Source organism: Gordionus sp. m RMFG-2023, chromosome 1 (genome assembly GCF_954871325.1).
Source record: "Gordionus sp. m RMFG-2023 chromosome 1, tfGorSpeb1-WG-v2, whole genome shotgun sequence".
NCBI lineage: Eukaryota > Metazoa > Nematomorpha > Gordioida > Chordodea > Parachordodidae > Gordionus > Gordionus sp. m RMFG-2023.
The window spans coordinates 12,783,348-12,806,172 of record NC_088775.1 but is presented as its reverse complement, the minus strand read 5'-3'; the positions used below and the strand labels follow the sequence as shown (position 1 = coordinate 12,806,172).

At 26.4% G+C, this 22,825-nt stretch overlaps 2 protein-coding genes across 2 annotated transcripts; one reads left to right on the top strand and one right to left on the bottom strand.

Annotated features, from left to right (window-relative positions):
- Positions 1–944: 944 nt before the first annotated feature.
- Positions 945–8,844, bottom strand: LOC135922775 (breast cancer metastasis-suppressor 1-like protein). Its single transcript, XM_065457243.1, has 8 exons — positions 8,699–8,844; positions 8,563–8,650; positions 4,196–4,323; positions 3,461–3,637; positions 1,932–2,009; positions 1,473–1,537; positions 1,351–1,375; positions 945–1,133 (listed from the first exon to the last, which is right to left on the bottom strand). Exons 1-8 carry the CDS (start codon positions 8,712–8,714, stop codon positions 1,072–1,074), a joined length of 639 nt encoding a protein of 212 aa, XP_065313315.1. The 5' UTR covers positions 8,715–8,844; the 3' UTR covers positions 945–1,071.
- Positions 8,845–8,909: 65 nt separating this feature from the next.
- Positions 8,910–19,543, top strand: LOC135922774 (trifunctional enzyme subunit beta, mitochondrial-like). The gene is made up of 13 exons (XM_065457242.1): positions 8,910–8,955; positions 8,998–9,045; positions 9,105–9,228; positions 10,956–11,055; positions 11,218–11,305; positions 12,129–12,316; positions 16,305–16,485; positions 16,872–17,076; positions 17,357–17,404; positions 17,693–17,780; positions 18,224–18,298; positions 19,138–19,302; positions 19,391–19,543. Exons 1-13 carry the CDS (start codon positions 8,940–8,942, stop codon positions 19,421–19,423), a joined length of 1,359 nt encoding a protein of 452 aa, XP_065313314.1. The 5' UTR covers positions 8,910–8,939; the 3' UTR covers positions 19,424–19,543.
- Positions 19,544–22,825: the final 3,282 nt, after the last annotated feature.

Sequence of the window (22,825 nt, the reverse complement as noted above, 5' to 3'; positions counted from 1 at the left end):
TATCTCTAGTTTTACAACACTAGCCATATTGAGAATTTTAGTTATAAATTAATGAGTATAATATTGGTATGTGTTTAATGTTACATTATCAGCATTAAAATTTAATTAATAAAAAAATAAATTGCTGAACATTGTGATTCGCTCTTTCTTTTTTTTGCAAATATCCGTGTTTATGAAAAGTAATAAAACAAAATTAGCTTTCGACTTTTTAGTATAATTGTAAAAGAACATTATTTAAAATTACTTTATTAAATATTTATCTCTTATATTTAAAGATGTCTTTTTTAAATTTTTTTTATTGTGCAATTAAAATTTATTTTTAATGCATGCATCTTATTAAATTGGCTTATTGAAGAAGGAAAGTCAGTGGAAATTAAATGACTTTTAAAAGGTGGCTGAGTCAAGATAGATTGGGATAGGGGAGCCCTCAAGGAAACATTTTGCTTCAATAGTCTAGACAGAAATTTTGGAACAACCTGCTAGAAACACTATTTTAGTAAATGTTATGAGGGATGACAGAAGATCTGCAATAGACGGAGTTTAACCCAAAGGATAGCTCGCCCATTGTTAAAATTGTTTTAAAAAAAAATTTATTGGCCCGCCCTTTTTTTTAAAAATTTTATTTAACTCATCTGCCCAATGTTTCAAAAATTATTTGGTTGGCTATTTATTTTGATGTATTTTTACTTACAATTATAAAATATGTATTATCATAAAATAAAATATTTTTAATAAATAGAAGTCTGTTCTGCTGATTTTGCAAGACCCCTCCTAATGTTTTAAAAATATTTTTTAACTTGCTCGCCACCAGCCAATGATCAATTTTAACTGGCCCGTCCATTGCAGGCCTCTAGATGGAAGCTCTAATATTGAAATTAATAAACATACTAAATAAAATAATGTAATTTTTATTTGATATATAAACACTTTCCCTAATTATATAATATGTAAACAATAAATATAATAATAATTTAATTATTTTTATAGTACAGAATAATAAAATTATAATATTTATTTTTTTTATATATTTATGTAAATATTTTATCTATTCTGGTTTGGTTTAAAAATTATTTATGTGATATCGCGATTCATGACTGGAAGTCCTATAATCTGTTGCACATATAATTCTTGTGCTAATTTGTTTAAAAAGAGAGCATTTATAAGTGATTAATAAATTTATTTATGAAATTAATGGCATCGCTCTAGAGAGAAGGCGTATTCAGTCAAGTCTATATATAATTTGAGTAAGCCTAAATTACATTCTATTTTTTTGCCTAAATCAAGAAAAGATGCCGTTTTAAAAAGACAATAAATAAGAAACGCCAATGATGAAAACAGTTTTTAGCTTACAATTCTTTGCGTATTCTTGAGCTTCCTAATATAAAAAAAGAAAGAATATATATAGCGAATTAATTTAAATGTCGTATAATGCATTTGCATTATATTTAACTAAAAAATAGTAATTAAATTACTTTCTTAATAGCTAAGAGATCATCTTGTATATCGAATTCGTTGAGCTGATAAATGATATATGGTCGTATATTTTCAATAATAAATTTTATAAGGTTTGAGTTAAGAAAGATGATTATTTTTTTGTAAGTGTATATACATGATATATAATATATGGTAACGGGTAGTCACTTTTTTAAATAAAAAAGTAAGTAATGGCGTTACAATTAAAAACAAGTAACGAATTAAGAGCATTACTTTCTTTACGCCACTCATTACCTTATATTTTAATCCATTTTTTTAAAAACGTGATTTTTAATCTATAATAACAATGTTTTTATTTTTCTACATATTTAGGCAACAGCCAGTTTGCTACTTTTATCAATCAGTTTGCTAAAAAAGAAAATAAGAATATCTTTAAAAAAAAAGGTGCTTTAATCATTGTTTTAAATAAAAGTGGAAAATATTCATAAAAAGGATATCTGTGACGGTAGTGGGCTTTATTCGTTTTTTCGGATATCTGAACTCAATGAAAGGTTTCTTTGGATTGTTAATCGAATCTGATAAATTCAAAATAAATAGAATATCAATATAAATAATAAGATTTAATTTCTCGTAGTTTTATATATATATTTGAAAATATCAATTTCAATCTCGGGACAAGCATTTTTGAATAATAAGGCCTAATAGAAATTTAAATGATAGCCGTTTCTAAAAATCGGTTCAAATCGAGCTGAACAACACGATAAAATAATAAGGCCTAACAAAAATTTAAATGACAAAACTAATGAAATAATATGAACTAATTGCTCGTAAGAGAATGTTATATATATTTAAAAATATAAATTATAATCTTGGGGCAAGTATTTTTAGACTTTATATTAAGGACTACTAAAAAATTGAATGACAATACTAATGAATATTATGACCTAATGCTCAAGAATGTCTATATATAATTGTGATCAGAAATCTCGTGGACCTTAATTTTAATATCAAGCCTGACCCAGGCCTGTATTAAAAAAATTAGGCTCAGGAGCAGCCCATATTTAATAATGAAAATTCACAAGTCCGGCTTAAGTTCATAATAAGTTTCAAAAAAATTTCCCAAGCCCATACCCAAAACTTTATTTTATTTAAAAAATAAACAATATTTCAGTGAAAATTTATTTTAGGCACTCAATTTGTTTAGGCTTACAATACAGAAATTTATTATCATTAAAAGAAAAAAAATTGCAATATTCCCATTAAAATATAATAGCATCTTTCAATTTTAAAGCATTTACTGAGGGAGATTTATAAATTGAAAAAAAATCTTATTTGACCTAAAAAGTATTTTAGTATTCATATTTACAAAATCGAGTTTGGACGCATAATGTATAAATGCGAGAATCATTTATTTAATAAAAAACAATTTTTTTTGACTTTGGAGGCACCCATAGACTGCGAATGTCAGACAATTCTACCACGAACTTTTGAACCAGTAGTAGTATAAATTATTAATAAATACACAAATAAGTTTATGGGCGAAACTTGTGTGAAATTAATAGGATAGCTACTCTACACATACTGGAATACATCTCCGGTTAAATTGCATTTTAAAAGCCGAGATTCCGAATGCCTATGAATTCCAAATCCCAATACGACATACTTATATATTTGAGAATTAAAAATTTTAATTTCGTGACAAGTACTGTTTAATAATAAAGGTCTAATAGAAATTTAGATAAACCAAAATATGATAATTATATTGATCTAAAAAAGAATACAGAGGACGAGTAGTTTTTTAAAGTTATTTTTATCTATTTTCTTTTGAAAAGTGGTGGGGGGGGGGGGTATAAAAAGGAGCAAAGATTTTCATAAAGCTGCATTCTAAATATTTGAAATGTATATATATAACAAGCTTATCATATGAGCATGGATAATCTTTGATTAATTTTAAAAAAATAGTAAATATTTTCACTAGAATAATACGGGGAGGGGAGATATATTAATATCTTATTTTTCAAAAAACTTTTGCTGCTATTAAGCGTTTTACGCTTTTCCTCGACGGCGATCGTCTTAACGTGGTATTCGCGCAAAGCGTTTTTGATCAGGAGGTCTTTGGAGCTTTCGAAATCGTTTTGAGCCGCTTGTATCTCAAAATCAAGTTCCTTTTCGCAATTCTTGAGGCATAGGGCATGGTAGTTGTCTAAAGTGCGATTATATTTATAAAGGGGTATACTGGGCGGGGATGGATGTTGACGATGATATATATGAAAGATGACCATAATACTCAATGATGGTTATTGGGATATGAATGTGGAAAACTCTCAAGTAATTTTTTTTATTGAAATAAGAGTTTAATAGCACAGAGGAAGCTGATTCATTTTATATCTTTGATCAAATTATGCTCAATAGTACAAATACAGGTTCATTGATATAAGTTCTCCCCTCCCTCCCACTCTCACACAAATACACCTTATTCCCTTTAAATGTAAAACTATCCACTGGTAGGCACTATTCCAAAATGTCGTCTAAATAATTTATTATTCTTAGTTATTGATTCGTTTAAACGAATATGAATAATGCATATTCGATAAGCCGTCGTTTTTGAATAGGCCTAATCTAATGATTAGCGAGCCCCAGAATTAATCAGGGTCTTATCGACATTATTTTTTTTTTAAATATAAGATTGGCGAAGTCATTTAAAAACATTAAATCAGCTGCCTTGTTGAAAAATATCATCTTTTAAGAAAATAATTAAAACCTGCCATTTCAAGAGTGACTTGAAGTTCATTTTTGAGTTCGTCCATGCCCTGTATCCATTCCTGCAACGTCTCATTGTTTAAGTCTTTAACTTTTTTGTCAATTTCGTCTACTCTATCTTTAAGGAGCCTGTGTAAATTATGTAAAAGTGAATGTTTTTTTTTATCAAAGGAATAAATTGATTTAAATAGTTTTATAAAAATGGATTTAAAATCATTTTATAAAGGTGTTGCTTTAACTAGGTAAATATATAAAATAAAATACATCTCGTAAAAAGTTTATTAAAGATAAGATAAATAACATTGGTTATAAATTTCATGGGATCAATGGGTTGTGGCATAATTTGATTTACAGATCTCAATAGAGATTGTCAGAGAAAAAAGTAAATGGTTCTAAGATAGCTGGAAAGATTCAGGTTTTTGAAAAACTAAAAGAATGGTGGTAAAATTAAAGGAGGAAATCAAGAAAATGCAGGGTCGAGAACCTAAATTTTTGCGGCCCTGGGTGTAAAATATTTTATATTTAGGTTGTCAAAGTTTCAATATTTTCCCTGTATTTTATTACTAAAAAAATACAAAAAACGTGATCTTCTAATAAAATCTTTATTGAGTTATTACATAAATGGCTATATTTAAATGGGGTTACAATTCACAACCAAATTGTAATGATATTAAAAATGATTAGCTATACTTAGACCTGTACGCCGAAGAAACTATCTAATCGGCGACCGGCAGCGAGCTGATTTTTAGCCGCCGTCAACAAAAGCGACGTAAATAGGTGTAGTTATAAATTTTCATAATATATTTTTTTTCAATTGCTAATTAGTTTATTTTTTTAAATAAAATATACACTAAAGATATCTCGGCATATTTTTTAATCTTTTATTTACGAAAAAACTAATAAATCCAGATTTCGTAATTTTATAATTATCATGTATAAAAATAATATCTCCTTGAATTTTTCACTAGATGTGCTAGTTGCCGAAATATAAAGAATTTGTTTTAGCGAAGTTCACTCTTCTTTTCTCTCCAGAAATTTAGAACATCTATATCTCGTGAATGGCGTTTTCCAAGAAGAATGTGGCATTCTTGTTCTGTCACCTAACGTGGAATCATAATTTGTATTTGTCGAGTGTTTATCTGCCAATTCTGTCAAATAACTTAAATTTAAATCCTCAATCTCTATATTTACTACCCGAATATCATCATTCTGTATGAGTTTATGATGTTTTATTATAAATTCAGAAACTGAGCCTCTATTATATTCTTTGATACAATTGTCAATTTTTGAAATTTTGGATCTAGAAAAAAAGTCAATACCTAGAAAATTTTTTAAATAAATGAACACACTAATATATTATTACTTGCAGATCACAAATATGAAATCGTAACGCAAGTTTTCTTTGCATATTTTCCTTAATCACTATCATTTACTATTAAATGTTTCATTTCTAAAAAGTAATGCCAAATTTATTGTAGGCCTTTTTTTGTGGTGATAAAAAAAATTCTACAGTTTCTTTAAATTTTTAAAAGAAATGCTAACAATTCTTTAATAATTTGAGAATCAAAACATTATTAATTAAATTATTTAATCCAGATATGCTTTTTAGCCTAATTAATATCTAACTAGTTGAGACCTTTAATTTTAAGGTTTTCACATGCGTGGAATTATTATTATTATCATAGGAATTATTGAAGGGTATTGGGGTATGGATCAGTGCTATCAAGATCTAACATATATGATCTATTGTACCTAGACATTTTCTTTTATCTGCCTCGAATTCAAATTCAACTTATGCAGTTTTATTTCTTAGAATAAGAATAATTTCTATAATTCTTTTGTTGAGATTTTCAAGAAAGAGCACCTTTTTAATATCATGTTTTATTATCTCTTTTTAAGTATAAAACCCAAAAAATTTCCAAACTAATTATTTATTATTTTTATTATTTACTGCTATAATACTAAAATTATTTATAGAATTATAAATGTAGATGCATCCATTTTAAAAATAAAAAAGTAGATTTTTGATTGATTAAATTCTAAAATGACGTCAAAATAATTATGATTTTAAAATAGGTAAAAAAATAAAAATTTATCAAAATCCTGATTGAGATTAATTGGAATAAAAATTTATAAAATATGAAAAAAATTTATGCACCAGCGTGATTTTCATATATGGCAGCGTTTTCGGCGTATCCAAAAAATTTGGCAGTCGGCCATTAGCTGGCGTCGCACGGGTCTAACTATATTTACAATTTTACTAAACTAAATTTTTTTTAGCTTAATTACATTTTTGTCTATAAAAGATGATAAAAATTCTTTTCTAAAGAATTCATGATATCATTTTCTATGGAAATTATCAGATTTGTTAAAGTATCTAGATCAAAAATGTCACATCTCTATCTAGGTACACTTTAAAAAGTATATAGATATATTTTTAGAGGTATCTGTATATATTTTTAGATAAGATTTGATATAATTTTATTATACATCTTTTAATATTAAAAAAATAATATTCGAATTCAATTGATTAAATATTAGGCCCATGCTTATTTCATTCCAAAAACAAAAAATTTTATTTTACGCAATGAAGACAACAACATGGTAAATTTTAAGTTTTAGTTGATGAATTATTAAGGTTACTACTTGATTATAAAAGATAAAACAACTTTTTTTCTTTAGCACCCCGTAGAGGATACAAGTAATGATATAAACTTTGACACTCATCAATTTAGATATGAGGGTCAGGAATTTAGTATATTAAAATATCCCAATATAGTTATATTCATAAATTATATCACAACTCTGCCATCAACTGTCCTGGATAAAAGACTTTTTTTGTGGTAAAAAATATCTTTAAAAATAAATAAGGATGCCTTAATAATTAAAAATGTTATATTACTGAATTCTAACAATTATAATTTATAATCATTAAATATATATTTTAGAATTTTTCCTAGCTCCCTTTAAAATTGAAATTTTAACAATAAAATCCTAAATTTGGCCTTATGCCCACCTTACATAAAAATAATAAAAATATATCTTGAGCAAAATGGTATTTAGATATATTTAGGTTGATGTATATGCATTTAGACTATCTAGATGCATATGTAAAGTATCCTTTAACAATCCTGAAAATTTGGGATTCATAGGCCAATTCTGAGACATGCAGAATCTCAGGTTGATTTTAATTAATTTAAGTTTTAAAAAGTAACGCTCACAAGAACCCATTATGATCAAAATTATTCATAAAATTATTAGGTCAATTAAAATATTAGGAAATCGTAGGGAATTAGCCTACTATTATAGATAAAATTTGTTAGGAGTGTTCATGACATGTGTGGATATTATTAGGTCTAATTTATTAATGTCACTTTCGAATAAATCATGGACTATAAGCAAAATATTTATGGAATAAATCTATAAATCAGTCAGATTCCTTTATAAAGGTAGATATATTGAGAAGGAAGCCAAAATGAAAATATTTTAGTTGTTGAAAGCATTTATGCTAAGACATCATAGCTCAAGCAACCAGTTAAAGGCCCATTCTCTCCTTCATAAGAAAACTGTTTAGAGCTTTTTTCCACCAAATTGTATACAATGGTGGTCCCAAAACCAAATAATCCAATAAAAACCATTGCTTGTTAGGATCTAATAGTTCAAGGTATATAAAAATACAACTGTCATAAACGATTTTATTCAAAAATAGTAAAAGAGTTGTAATTATCAAATCCATTGTTTGTTTTCATTCTTTCTCATTGTTATTTCCAATTTAACTTTAATTGCCATATTTCATAATAATAGCTTCTCCCACTAATATTAACATTTTCTTTCAACGTCAAGATATTTTTATTGTTAGGAGAGAATTCCACCTCTTGAAACTTCTCCAAACATATCTGACCATTGCAATAACAGCAGTCATCAAGACAAAACTCCTATTTTCTATATCAATAAGAATATGAAATTATTTTACACATCACATTTTCTGTACTCTTTTATTTTTATAATCTAGAAAAGATACAAACATGGTTATCCTTTTGATCTGATCATTTCATGCAAAGGTTTTGGCATTATTATAATAAGATAGCAATTAAAAATAATTTTCCTAAAAAACTAGTATTGTGAATATATGGCTTATTAACAGTCTGGAATCAAAAACACTTATAACTCAAATCTAAGAAAAAAGACCTCTTTTCAAATAAATTTAAAATTTGAACCATTTTTTTAAAAAAAATCTAGGAACTGGATATATTTAAAAAAAAATTAAATCTCGATATTATGCCAAGCAAGATATTTGTAGAAATATAAATTTATACAATATCCTCAGATAATTAAAAATGAGTAGCAACTATAATTTAAACCATAAACCTTTCTTTTAAAATTTGGAATTGATTGTCTAGACTTTTCATAATAACCAGTGAGTTTTGTCTACCTTGAAGCAAAGTTAACTTTATGCCTAAAAGAAAAAAAATTTAAATTATTCATCAATAAAAATATCAAATACTTTCAATTTCTTCCATCAACAATGTGTAAAACAGGAATATTTACTTTTATTAGCTATTAGAATAGTCAGATTTTTTAAATTTTGAAATTGAAACATTGGCATAAAAAAGTTGATTTTTGTAGTATTTTAGAATATACTGTGATCACGAATGAAGACTTGAAGAAAATAAATAAATTTGATGGCTGACGGCTGCCAGTTATATATTTTTTTACATTTATCAGCTGTTTTATTTAATAAGAGCATGAAATCATCCCGAAGTACATCTTTAATGTGTATTATTTATCAAATTATATTTATAGCTGCGAATTACTCATTATATCTTACATTTTTTAAAAGAAACTATGGAAGTATATATTCTGTTTAAAATTAATATAATTATATTTGATTATATTAATAAACGGTTAAGCAAAAGATGTAAACAAATCTGGTAAAAATATTGTTTTGGTTGATGCTGTTAGGACACCATTTATTCAATCTGGCACACTATATAAAAATGAAACTCAACATACTTTGTCAAAATATGCTATTAAGTTAAATAATAATCTTTTAAAAATCAATATTTTTTTTTATCAAAGTAGAAAATATTTTAAAATCATAGGCATAGCTAGGATTTTGCTAAAGGAGGGGAAAACATTATTAGGTGGGGGTTTCCTTGATAAATTTTATTGGGTAGTCACATATTCTAGGCCTTTGGTTATGTTATATTTTTATAAAAATAATTTTGGTTTTTCATTTATTTTATTTAAAAATTTTGAATTACAATCATTATTTTAAAAAAATTATTAACTTTTACTTATTTTTATTTGAAATTATTGTTTATACTGATATATTGTATACATTTTATAAAGAGAGGGGTGTGCCTAGGAGGAAATTTACAAACAAATTTTTGAAGTAGGAATTCCCTTTTTCCTCTCTCTGAAGATATCTATGCATAAATTAATATTAAATAATTTAAGCTGAACAAATTTTTTACTAATCTGCCAATATTTTTTGATATTACTAAACGATAGCAGTCCAATATTTATTTTAGATTAATTATTGTTTATGATTTATCTTTCAACCAATGTCATTAAAAAATTACTATTTCTTATACAAAAAAAACAACTAATTTTCACAAATTTGTTCTCCAAAAGTTAGTCAACTCATTTAAAATATGGGCACTATTTATGGCTGAATGTAGTGTTGTTAAATTAGATTTAGCCAATAATTTAAAATGGCTATAATCTTTGGTTAGCCATTTTTAAAAATTAGCTAAATCAAGCCATTATTAAGTAATGTGACTCATTTAAATTTTTTTCCTGCAAATAAATTTTATCAAAGTTTTGCTATTCTATATTTTAAAATAATTCACTTTTTTTAAACATAAATAAATTAAATTAGCTCTTTTTATTAATTTATTATTATGAAATTATATATAAAATAAAAAATATTATATAATTGTATATACAATCTTAAAATAACCAAAAACAATAGAAATTTTGAACCAATTTTTTTGAAAATATTGGCCCAATCCATTATTTTAAAAAAAATGTGAAATATTGGCCCCATTTAATCCAATTAATGGCACAATCCTATGACAGGTGGCATGTTATATGGAGATGGGTAAAATATATCACTACAAACAATTATTTGAAAGAAAAATAAGAGAAGTTGTTTAAAAATAATGACTATAATTTAAAATTTTCAGAAAAAAAGCATTTTTATTAAAAAAAAGAAACTACATAAATCGTTCTTAAATATATTATTAAAATATATATAAGATTCTATTGTATTCTTAGAAATGTTACTGTTTTATTTATTTATTTAGGGGGGTGATAAAAGTTTAGTTTTTTTAATTATATGGTACTCATAAAAATTCTATTTAAAAGGCAAAAATTTAAATTAGAGAGAGGGGCAGCTCAAAAATATTTATTTTGGTTAGTGCTGATTTTAAATTTCTAGGCTGGACAAATTGTAAAAAATAACAACCAATAAAAATTATCTGGACCAGTCCAAAAATTGAGAAACATTTTTATAGACCAATTCAGGTAGATCAGCCCATACTGATTCATTAAACATATATTTTCCCCTCCCTCTTCCAACACCAGTGTTTAAACTTTTTTTTTGTTTCTAGTTATATTTAAGATCATACTTATCGCTTACTATATTAGCAGCCTTTACCTCCTAATCTTATATATGAATATTTAAAGGCTCGTATTTTACTTAAATAGAAAAGTTGTATATTAGAATTGGAATAATAAATTTTTTTTTACTTTAGTGGTTTAATCAATCGCACACAAGTACCCAAAGAAGCTATTGAATATGTTGTTTTTGGTAATGTGGTACAAGATTGCAAAACTACCAATGTTGCCAGAGAAGTCAGAATGCATTCTAAAACTATATAAGACATTTATTCTTTGTATGGCTTTATTAACGCATATAATATATGATAAAACACGCGTAAAAAGCTAATCAAAGAGTCTTTTTAATTAAAAATAAATAAATATATAATTTAATGATTTTTGTTGAATTATTTTAAGTCATCATTGCTAGCCGGATTGTCAGATAGAATTCCTGCTCACACTGTAAGTATGGCATGTATATCAGCCAATCAAGCTATTACAACTTGTAAGATTTAAATTTATATTTTAATAATATTAAAGCATTTGAATATGATTTTTAATGAAAATGGTCAGATTTTAACATGCCAATCTTGTATCTTCTCCTTCAAATATATTTTTTCTTTTAAATTAAAATTATTTTAAAATGATAATTCCTTAATAACATTTAGCTTTGGAGGCAAAAACTAACTTTTATTTTTAAAGAAACACTATTATTAAAAAAAAATTTATAGTTATTTTGATTACTGCAAAAATATTAGACATAGTATCTAAGGTATTTTTGCTTTATTTACCTCAAATTCTTATAAAATTTGTTTATGATATTAAATCTTCAAACATGTTTTATTTATAATTAATTATAAGGTAAACATCTAAAGTATCGAAAACTTTAATAATTGAGTGAAATATTAAAAAAAATTAAATGGGGGGTGGGGTGGAGGTGGGAGCTATCCCCACCAACCATTATTTTTTTCACCTTACCCCTCAAGGGGTTAAATCTTCAGAAAAACTTGCACATAACCTTAATCCTTATCCTCGATTATAATTCTGATTATTCTCATTCTTATTAACCATGTATTTTTTTCTTATTAAAGACTCAATGCTGCTCATATTCTTACATATGAATGCTTCATTTTATATCCATCTTATTCTTTAATCCATGACATATTCAAAATTCATCCAGAAGGAGAAAGATTGGCTACAAGAGTTTTTTTTGAAACTTAAAAAAAGCGTGAACCTATTTTAACCCCATATATTTCATCTCCTTTAACTTTCTTTATTTACCTCAATTCATATATATTTTTTAAATTTTTTTCTTCTTCTCTAAATAGGTATAGGATATATAAATTCCGGCATGTGTGACTCTGCTATTGCCGGAGGGGTAGAATTGCTCTCCGACGTTCCTATACGTTTTAGCCGGGAAATGAGGCAAATCATGCTCTCTTACCCCAAAGCTAAGAGCTTTGGTTCTAAATTGGCCTTGTTTACTAGGATTACACCTAAATCGCTGATTCCCGAAGTACGATTTTATATGTTACCTTATAAAAGGGTTTATTTTTTAAAGAAATATAATTAAATATAATAATTCTTTGAATGGAATCATAAAAAAATTAACCAATATTAGTGCTTCATAGATTGCACAATTCTAAAATTTAGAATAAAAATTCAATTTTTGGCCCATGGAAATAATCTATGAAGCCTTGTGTCCTAGTAATGTGTTTTATTATTGCATTTGAGGGCTCATATCTTATGTCCGAAGCTTTTTATATGCCAAAAGACCACGCCATGACATCCCCAATTCAAAAATGTTTTTACAAATTTAATGAATAAATTTTTTTTAAAGTTCTATGCGTAAATTATTATATCATTTTATTTTCCTTGGGAATATTTTCTTTTTGTTCTATAAACTTTTCTTTTGTTATAATAAATTTATTCATTTATTTGAGGTTGCTCGTACATACCGTTATCTACAAACTATGAATCTAAACATAATTCAAGCCTTAAATTAGGCTAAAAAAAATTTTTTTTGAATATGTTAACCTAGATCCTCAAGATTATTTTTATTAACATAGCCAAAAATCAACACTAAGTGAATTTAACCTAAGAATTGATAGCGTAAACTCCGCCTAATAGTGCCCCCTACAGGAAAATCCTGGCCTATGGGAACATGTTAAATACCTTAGAATAATTTCGAATATTTAGGAATAATTTTGTATTATCCCTTTTGATAAAATTCAAAAAGGAACTACGAAAACGAAACAAAGAAAACTTACCCCAATCAAATATATATATAAAAAAAAACTCCTTAACTTACAGAAAGACCTTCTTACTAATTCTTAGACTTAGTAAAATTTCACAACAGATGATTACAAACGGTTTTTATTTAAAATACTCAAATTATTTAAAATCATAAAAATCATTTTATATTAAAAAAAAAGAAATTTTCATCGTAAAAAAAAAATTGTAAAAATAAATATATCAAAAATCAAAGTTTTTAATGATTGACATTTTTTTAATATACATAAAAAAATGTTATAATTTACAACATGCCACCCCTTTATGGGCGCATGGCATGAATATAAAAAAAATAATAATAAGATATTACTACAAAATTTTCGATGTACTAACACTAATACTATAGAATTCAATAATGTACTATGATACTAATAGGAATGTTATGATGAAGACATTTTATGAGCGACATCAAGGTAGTAATAATTGGTTTTCCCACAATTCCATCGCGTCGTTATTTTGTAACAATATCTGGGATCCCGAAGTGCACGGGGCGGTTTCAACGATAGTAGTCATAGCTCTTCTGAGAAGATCCTCCTCCGAGGGCGTTGACGAGAGACTGGAACTATCATTGGATGTTCGCATTAAATTTTCTCTCTTCGCCGATGGAGCTGAATGTGTGCTAGGGAGCGACAGTTGGATCTGCATCTGTTCACGCATCCTTCTGTTGGTATTCCCCGCGGACTGGCCCAGGTATTTATAGTAGTGAGGGGGTCGCGAGAATCTCCACTGATGACACTGCATTGACTCCTGATGTGACCATCACTGTTACAGCTGTAACAGCGTCGCTTCCTCGTTCAAGGAAAATAATTACAATTCCCTATCCCCATCACGAAAGAGTGGGAATACCAACAGAAGGATGCGTGAACAGATGCAGATCCAACTGTCGCTCCCTAGCACCCATTCAGCTCCATCGGCGAACAGAGGAAATTTAATGCGAACATCCAATGATAGTTCCAGTCTCTCGTCAACGCCCCTGGAGGAGGATCTTCTCAGAAGAGCTATGACTACTATCGTTGAAACCGCCCCGTGCACTTCGGGATCCCAGATATTGTTACAAAATAACGACGCGATGGAATTGTGGGAAAACCAATTATTACTACCTTGATGTCGCCCATAAAATGTCTTCATCATAACACCCCTATTAGTATCATAGTACATTATTGAATTCTATAGGATTAGTGTTAGTACATTGAAAATTTTGTAATAATATCTTATTATTATTTTTTTATATTCATGCCATGCGCCCATAAAGGGGTGGCATGTTGTAAATTATAACATTTTTTTAATCATTAAAAACTTTGATTTTTGATATATTTTTTTTACAATCATTATTTTTTTTTACGATGAAAATTTCTTTTTTTTATGATTTTTGATATATCTTTTTTACAATCATTATTTTTTTTACGATGAAAATTTCTTTTTTTAATATAAAATGATTTTTATGATTTTAAATAATTTGAGTATTTTAAATAAAAACCGTTTGTAATCATCTGTTGTGGAAATTTTACTAAGTCTAAGAATTAGTAAGAAGGTCTTTCTGTAAGTTAAGGAGTTTTTTTTATAGATATTTGATTGGGGGTAAGTTTTCTTTGTTTCGTTTTCGTAGTTCCTTTTAGAGATTTGACAGTTGGTGCCGTGACCAGGATATCATTCCACTTATTTCCATGATTAATTAACGATATGGAGAATATGGAAAAGATAAATACAAGTAGGTATATACAATCCAAAGCAAAATAATAATGTAGAATATAGATTCATAAGAATATAATCACTGATTTTTTAATATAAAAATTAATGTCTAATGATTTAACATAATTTCGAATATGATTTCGCAAACCTTATTTGAATATCCTGGAATAATTTCCTTATATTCCTGAATAATTTTATATAAGGATTAAAAAATTTTAAGCGAAGTAAACATAACGTATTACTAAAAAATGGTTTTTATAGGAATTTCATTTCTTAAGAATACTGTCATAGATAATATAGTAGGTTAGGTAAAGATTTCGAATAATTTGATGCATATATATTATTCCGCTATTACTTTAATAATAATATTCACTTGAAAACCTCCTCCCAACAAAACAAAAGATCCTCTATGAAAGTCCCTCTTTTTTTAATATTTATTATTTTATTTTATCTTAATATTAATTCCCAATTTTGGAATATTTATCTTTTTTTATTTTACCTTTATAATATATTAATTTCCAATTTTGGAATGTTTATCTTTTTTTATTTTACCTTTATAATATATTAATTTCCACTTTTGGAATATTCATCTTTTTTATTTTACCTTTATAATATATTAATTCCCAATTTTGAATATTTGTGTTTTTATTTTACCTTTATAATATATTAATTTCCAATTTTGGAATATTCATCCTTTTATTTTACCTTTATAATATATTAATTCTCAATTTTGAATATTTGTGTCTTTATTTTACCTTTATAATATATTAATTATTTTGGAATAATCATCTTCTTTATTTTACCTTTATAATATATTAATTTCCAATTTTGGAATAATCATCTTTTTTATTTACCTTTATAATATAATAATTCCCAATTTTCAATATTTGTGCCTTTATTTTACCTTTATAATATATTAATTCCCAATTTTGAATATTTGTGTTTTTATTTTACCTTTATAATATATTAATTCCCAATTTTGAATATTTGCCTATAGTGGCCTTCTCTCAAAGTCGAATACAAATGAGAATATACTGCACCTGAAAGAGTGGTCATCTCGCCGCATTGATAATATAGTGGTAATAAAATTGCGAATTGTGACTGCAATAACCCTTATGGAACATTTGCTTTACACGGCACCAACTGATAAAACTCAAAAAGGAACTACGAAAACGAAACAAAGAAAACTTACCCCAATCAAATATATATAAAAAAAACTCCTTAACTAACAGAAAGACCTTCTTACTAATTCTTAGACTTAGTAAAATTTCACAACAGATGATTACAAACGGTTTTTATTTAAAATACTCATTATTTAAAATCATAAAAATCATTTTATATTTAAAAAAAAAGAAATTTTCATCGTAAAAAAAAAAAATTGTAAAAAAAAATATATCAAAAATCAAAGTTTTTAATGATTGACATTTTTTTAATATACATAAAAAATGTTATAATTTACAACACCTTTTACATTTTTTTTTGTAATCATATTTTCTTAAATGAAAAAAATAAAATAATTTAAGTTACCAGCCATAGCGGAATTCTCTACGAACGAAACGATGGGCCACTCTGGCGATAGATTAGCGGCAGCCTTCGCGATATCAAGACAAGAACAAGACGCTTACGCGCTAAGGTCCAATACGTTAGCGGAGAAGGCATCGCAAGGCGGACTTTTATCAGATATTATTCCTTATCCGGTCTTAGGTTTCTTTGCACTGAAATAGGATTAAATAAAGGAAGGAAAAATTGAAGGATGTATTATAAAAAGTAAGTATATCGAGAGGTGAAGGATAAAAAATAATGAGTACATGGATTTAAAAAAAAGGAAAGAAAAAAAAACAAAAATGAATTTTTTTGATAAACTCACTCAAATCTGTGCTAGAATAAGCTTATGGATTTCGACTAGCTTGTTGTTGCAGGAAACGTCAAATTTAATTTAAAAAAAATAAATATATATTTACGTATTTTATATTAAATTATTACTATAAAAAGTTTATTTTAAATAAGATATTATTAGTTCTGTAAAGTTACAAGTTTCATTTCATAAATTAAAGATCATATATAATATCTTTTTGAATTTAAAAAAACAGCTCAAAAAGAACCCATCTACAAAGACAACGGCATAAGAGTAAGCGATTTGGATAAGTTATCGAAACTCAAACCAGCTTTTATTAAACCCTACGGTTCAGTAACAGCGGGAAATGCCTCATTTTTAACGGACGGAGCCAGCGCGGGGCTTATCATGACCGAAGAGAGAGCTAAACAACTTGGGCTTAAACCCAAAGCCTACTTGAGGTTTTATGGCATTTTTTTTATGTGTGAATTGCCATTTTTTAATTTCAACTTGATTTAAATTTTTACGATAATAAAAAAATTTTGTAATTTTATTCGGTACATTTACAGTACGGTTGTTTAAAATTGTCTTACACTTTAAAAATGGTGGAACACAATATTTAAATATAAAAAAAATTGCATTGGTGATGAACATATTACAATTTTTTAGAGATTAAATATCAATATCACTCAACATTGTAATTTTTAATTTTGTATTTGTGAATTATTCATGTCTTTTTAGGGATTTCATATACGTTTCACAGGATCCTAAAGATCAACTATTGCTTGGGTAAGTGATACTATTTTTTTAAATTAATCTACTAGCAAGATAAATTGGATGGATGGATGGATGGATGGATGGATGGATGGATGGATGGATGGATGGATGGATGGATGGATGGATGGATGGATGGATAGATAGATAGATAGATAGATAGATAGATAGATAGATAGATAGATAAATGATAGTAGATTAGATCAGATAAGATAGATTATAAGATAGATAATAAAATTAAAAAAAATTTTAAAAATAAAAATTAATACAACTTATAAAAACTTCTATTTTTACAAATTAAAGGCCCGCTTACGCGACTCCTAAAATTTTGGATAGAAATGGACTGACTCTAAAAGACATCGACGTTTTCGAATATCATGAAGCCTTTGCCGTTCGTTAAATTTTTACAAAAAAATTCAGCATATAACACTCTTTTATATGTAAAACAGAAATTTAAAACGCTAAAATCTGCAAACTTTTTTTTTAAATATGTGGCACCACAAATGAAAATATTATGGGCCACCTCTAAGCAAAATTAGCCTTATTTTTTCTGCCAGCACAAACATAAAAACATATGTTAACCTTATTAATTATATTAAATTCGTCAGTGTTATGAGATAAATTCTTAGTTTGAAGCTGGCCTATGAGCCAAATTAGACTTGGATATTTTGAAAAATGGCGCGAAGAGAAAGGCGTTTAAGTTTTAAAGTTAAATTTTTTTAAAAAATATTCTTTTTTGCGTCAGGTTCTTATTACTAAATATATAATTTTTATCTATTCACCATTCTCGAATTGCGAAATAATTTTTCTTTTATTTTTGCAAACGTTTTTTAGGGCCAAATATTAGCTACTTTGAAAGCTCTTGACTCTGACTGGTTCAATCAAAATTATGCTAACCGTAAAGGAAAAGTTATTTTATTTTTAAATTGTAATTTATATTATTTATTTAGTTTTAAAATAAATTTTGATAATAAATTTGTTTATTTATTGAAATAAATAAATAATATACATTTACCAAAATGACATAAAAGTTTATTGAGCCTTTATTTTTGTCAAATATTGACATTTTTCAAAAGACAATTTTTTTTTCAATCTAAACAAAGGGTGTGAGTTTATTTTATAATTTGCAAGGCCTGTTAGGAATAACCTAATATTATCACTTTTAAAAAAAATTAGGAAAATATCATTAGAAAATTCTACCATGAGGCTCCATTTAAACATGCTTGTTTATGAAATGATGGTTTTCATTTTTTTCACACTGTTAATTTCGGTATATTATTTTAGTCCAGATATAATTAAAATATATTTAATTTAAAGTCAGACACAGAAATGCGAACATTGTTCAAGAAACCCTTTTGTAAATTAAAGTAAAATAAAAATATAAAAACAGGGAACAGAAGATTCCCTAGAAATTCTACCAGCGTGAAATAGAATGAGAGATTTTGCTGACTGAAACTTAATCGTAACCGATTTTCTGAGAGAGGTCCGAACCTGACTCTCGTTTATATTACCCCCGATTCTATGGGTCGTCTATAAATCGGTCTTTGTTTGATCTGTGGCCTCAAAATGTCCAATTAAACATTTTTTAATTTTTTGAACTATAATTAGGGTCCACAGCTTTATGAGAAGTTATTAGATATTTTTCTAAACTTTTTTTTTGAATTTGTAGCAGAATATTTGCGACAATGACAAATCGTAAGATGTATAAAAAAAGCAAATAACTATTAGAAATATTATAATATCTCTAGGTCGGTGCTATCCCATTAGAAAAGTTAAACGCTTGGGGAGGCTCTCTCTCAATTGGCCACCCATTCGGTGCTACTGGAGTTAGACTCGTTGTTACAGCCGCTAACAGACTCATAAAGGAGAACGGAAAATTGGCTTTGGTTGCTGCTTGCGCCGCAGGGGGACAGGTTATTATAATTAAAATTTTCTATCTTTTTTTAAATAAAATTTTTGCTAAAAATTTAATGCCAATTAAACAACTTATTTTTTTTCTAGGGTCATGCTATGATCGTTGAACGATACCCGTGACTTAAAGAAGATGGAACATATTTTAAAGCGTTTTTTCAATTTTAGAAAATATTTTACCTATACTTTTATTCCCTATTGTTTATAAATTTATACATATTTTCTTTTGTATTCCTAAAAAAATAAAACTTATAAAAAAAAATTGCAATGCCATTTCGATTATATTATTACTATAGTGCATAACCTTATTTCTTTAACTGGGTATACGATGTTATTTTAAGATGAGAAATTATAAATATTTACAAAGAGTACTATGAGAAAAAGGGAGTTAATATATATAAATTTTTATATCGAATATATGGTCAAAACTAGTGAAGGTCAACGGTTCGGTCCTATCGGTCTTAGACCGGGATCGGACCGGACCGATTGTCGGATCGATCTTTTTCTTCAGGACCGTGGTCCGGACCGGTCTTTTATTATTGTTTAAGTTTGCTTTACTATACAATTAATATAATTTTTTTGTATATTTTATTTTATGATATTTTTCTAGAGGAGTCATTTTAGATTTTGTTAATTTTTATTTTACAATATGAAAACCATAAGTTTGTCCAAGAAACATTTTACTTATAGTCCCAATAAAAACATGGAGTATGTGTTCACTGCAGTACCAAATTTAATGTATCGTCAGCACCTAGTCACAAAATAATTGCTTATAATTTTTTAAGCAATAAATTAATCAAAATAAGCAATAATATTATTAAAATATTTTAGTTATTATATAGTTCTATTTTTTTTTAAAGAAACTGTCTGTATAATTTATTGTAAAAATTACTTAACCTTATTCTTAATAAAATAATTAGGTACCTTAAGCAGACATCTGATAAAACATAAAATATATACTTCTAATGATGAAAATGAAAATATCTCAAAAAACACAAACTCTTAATTTTAATATGCCCTCTACAAGCACAAAATCATTTTTTTCAATACCATTGGATAAATTTTATTGTTTATATAATACTCTTATATTTAATAAAATGAGAAAACAAATCAAATTAGGTTAAAAAAATATGTTTTTTATTTAGGACCACGGTCTGGATCGATCTTACTAGTCAAAACAAATTGGTATCTATATTTTAAATTCTTGTATAATACTATTTTATAATTATTAAATTTAACTTCTATAAGTATTAAATTAGATTGACCTTATAAATATAATTACGTAATATTATTGTATGAAAAATATCTTATTCAAATAACGTTGAATATTATAACCTTTTATCAAATATAACATAAATGAAATGAAAGGAGAAATGATTTTAATTTTACAGACCCTATATTTTACCAAACTATAAATTTTGCTTAATTTATATTATTTACATAAATTTTAATACATATTAAATTTCCCTAAGGCTTTTATCGATAAGCTAGGGGAAATGTGCCATAAATGGTCATGTTTGAAGACTGGCCACTACTCTTTAACTTTTATCTATTGGACCATGTATGTTTATGATATGTATCTTACCTAAGTAAATTTATTAATTAGAACAATAGAAAAAAAATATATCTCAAATAAACTGTTTTAAGTACATCTTTCTAGAAAAATTATGTTATACATATTTTTTATTTGGTGAAAAAGTTGTTAATTTAGGATATTGATATTTTATATAAATCAGAGACCTGCAGAGGTACCATTTGCACGGCCCGGCCCGGTTTTAAATTTTTTAGGCCTGGCCCGGATATTTTTTAAAAAAAATTTTTACGGCCCGGCCTGGATTTAAAAATTTAAGGCCCGGCCCGGATATTTTTTAAAAATATTTTTTACTATCTTTAAAAAAAAATTTCAGGCCCGGCTCGGAATTTTTAAAATTATATTCGACCTGGTATATACAAAAATTCACCTATGAGGTATTTTACCATATTTTTCAGCGAGTATTATCGCTTATTATTTAAAAAATACATGTAAAAAGCTAATATTTTGAGAATATTATATTGAATTTATAAAAATTTTTATAAAAATGGATATTTTGAGCTTATACTATATTTTATATTGCATTTACAAAAATAAAACTAATATTCATAAAAATGGTAATAATATTTTGAGCATATACTATATTTTATATTGCATTTAAAAAAAATAAAACTAATATTTAATTTATAAAAATGGAAAATATTTTGAGAATATAATATATTGTATTTAATTTATAATCGCTATTTAAAAAAATGCATGTATAATAAATAGTATTTTGAAAATATAATCTAATTGCACAATATTAATATAATTTATTTTATAATATAAATTTTTAACATAAGAAGATAATTGTATTATAAAATATTGTAAAAAAAAATAATGAAAAATGTTGGATTAAAAACTTTCATGACTCAAGGTAAATATAATAAATGCAATAAATATTTGACAGTTTGCAAAGTAAAAAACCAGCATGATTGACGAAACCCTATACTCAAGAAAGATATTAAAAATTCACAAATTATCATGAAGAAAGAGAAGCATATCTACCTTTTCAGGTTGAAGATTACTTCTTCTTTCTTCAAGAATTCTCCCAGTAGTGGAAAAATTCCGCTCACAGCTTGCACTTGAAGCAGGAATTGCCAATTTTGCTAAAATTGGAAATTCGCTTTGATGAGCCGCCCACCACTCTAACAAATTATCCACCTTAAATGTTTTATCTATTTTTTTATTTATGTAATTATAATATTCATCATCGGGTATTGACATATTACCAGAATTACCATATAAAACGATTCAGTTTGTTTAACAACGGTCTTAATTTGACTGGTCGATGGTATTTCATTTACTTCCTGAGCCTCTTGTAATTTAATATAATCTTTTATATAGTTTTCCGTCATCTTGCGATCTGTCCCTGACTACATACGTAATTGCTTGAATTTGGGACAGAGAAAAAGAGAAATAAAATGATACTTGTATAAAACAAATTTTTCAATTAAAAAATGCTTTATATTAAGTAAAATCAATTTTATTTCTCCTTTTTCGCTTTGAAAGGTATTACAAACTTCAAGAAGTGATATTCCTTTATTTGATTGTTTTGGTAAAATATATTCTAAAAATTTAGATATGAATTATAAAAAAATATATTAATAATACTTGAATATTGGGGCTTATTTAAGATATTCCTTTATTTGATTGTTTTGGTAAAATATGTTGTAAAAATTTAGATATGAATTATAAAAAAATATATTAATACTTTGAATAAATTTGCAGGAAATTAATAATTAGATCGATCTGTGGGTGTTAGGTAGTGTTAACCATCACCCAATATTATATTAATCATAACTATAATATAATATAATCTTATAACCATTAACTCATAATGTAAAAATTTTTATAAAAAATATTAAGGCCCGGCCCGGATATGTTTAAAAAAAAGTCTCTGATATAAATATTATCTTTGGTCTTTTAACATTAGTTACGTAAAAAGATTAGAG

What these genes read in the sequence shown, in the direction of transcription:
- LOC135922775 (XM_065457243.1), bottom strand. An exon ending in AAAGCCCACTACCGTCACAG is followed by an intron (nt 1,538 to 1,931) that starts ATATCCTTTTTA and finishes TTGAAAATATAC; the next exon opens with GACCATATATCATTTATCAG. An exon ending in TCAAGAATACGCAAAGAATT is followed by an intron (nt 1,134 to 1,350) that starts GTAAGCTAAAAA and finishes TAAACAAATTAG; the next exon opens with CACAAGAATTATATGTGCAA.
- LOC135922774 (XM_065457242.1), top strand. An exon ending in TTTTAAAAGAAACTATGGAA is followed by an intron (nt 9,046 to 9,104) that starts GTATATATTCTG and finishes TAAACGGTTAAG; the next exon opens with CAAAAGATGTAAACAAATCT. An exon ending in CTAAATCGCTGATTCCCGAA is followed by an intron (nt 12,317 to 16,304) that starts GTACGATTTTAT and finishes AAATAATTTAAG; the next exon opens with TTACCAGCCATAGCGGAATT.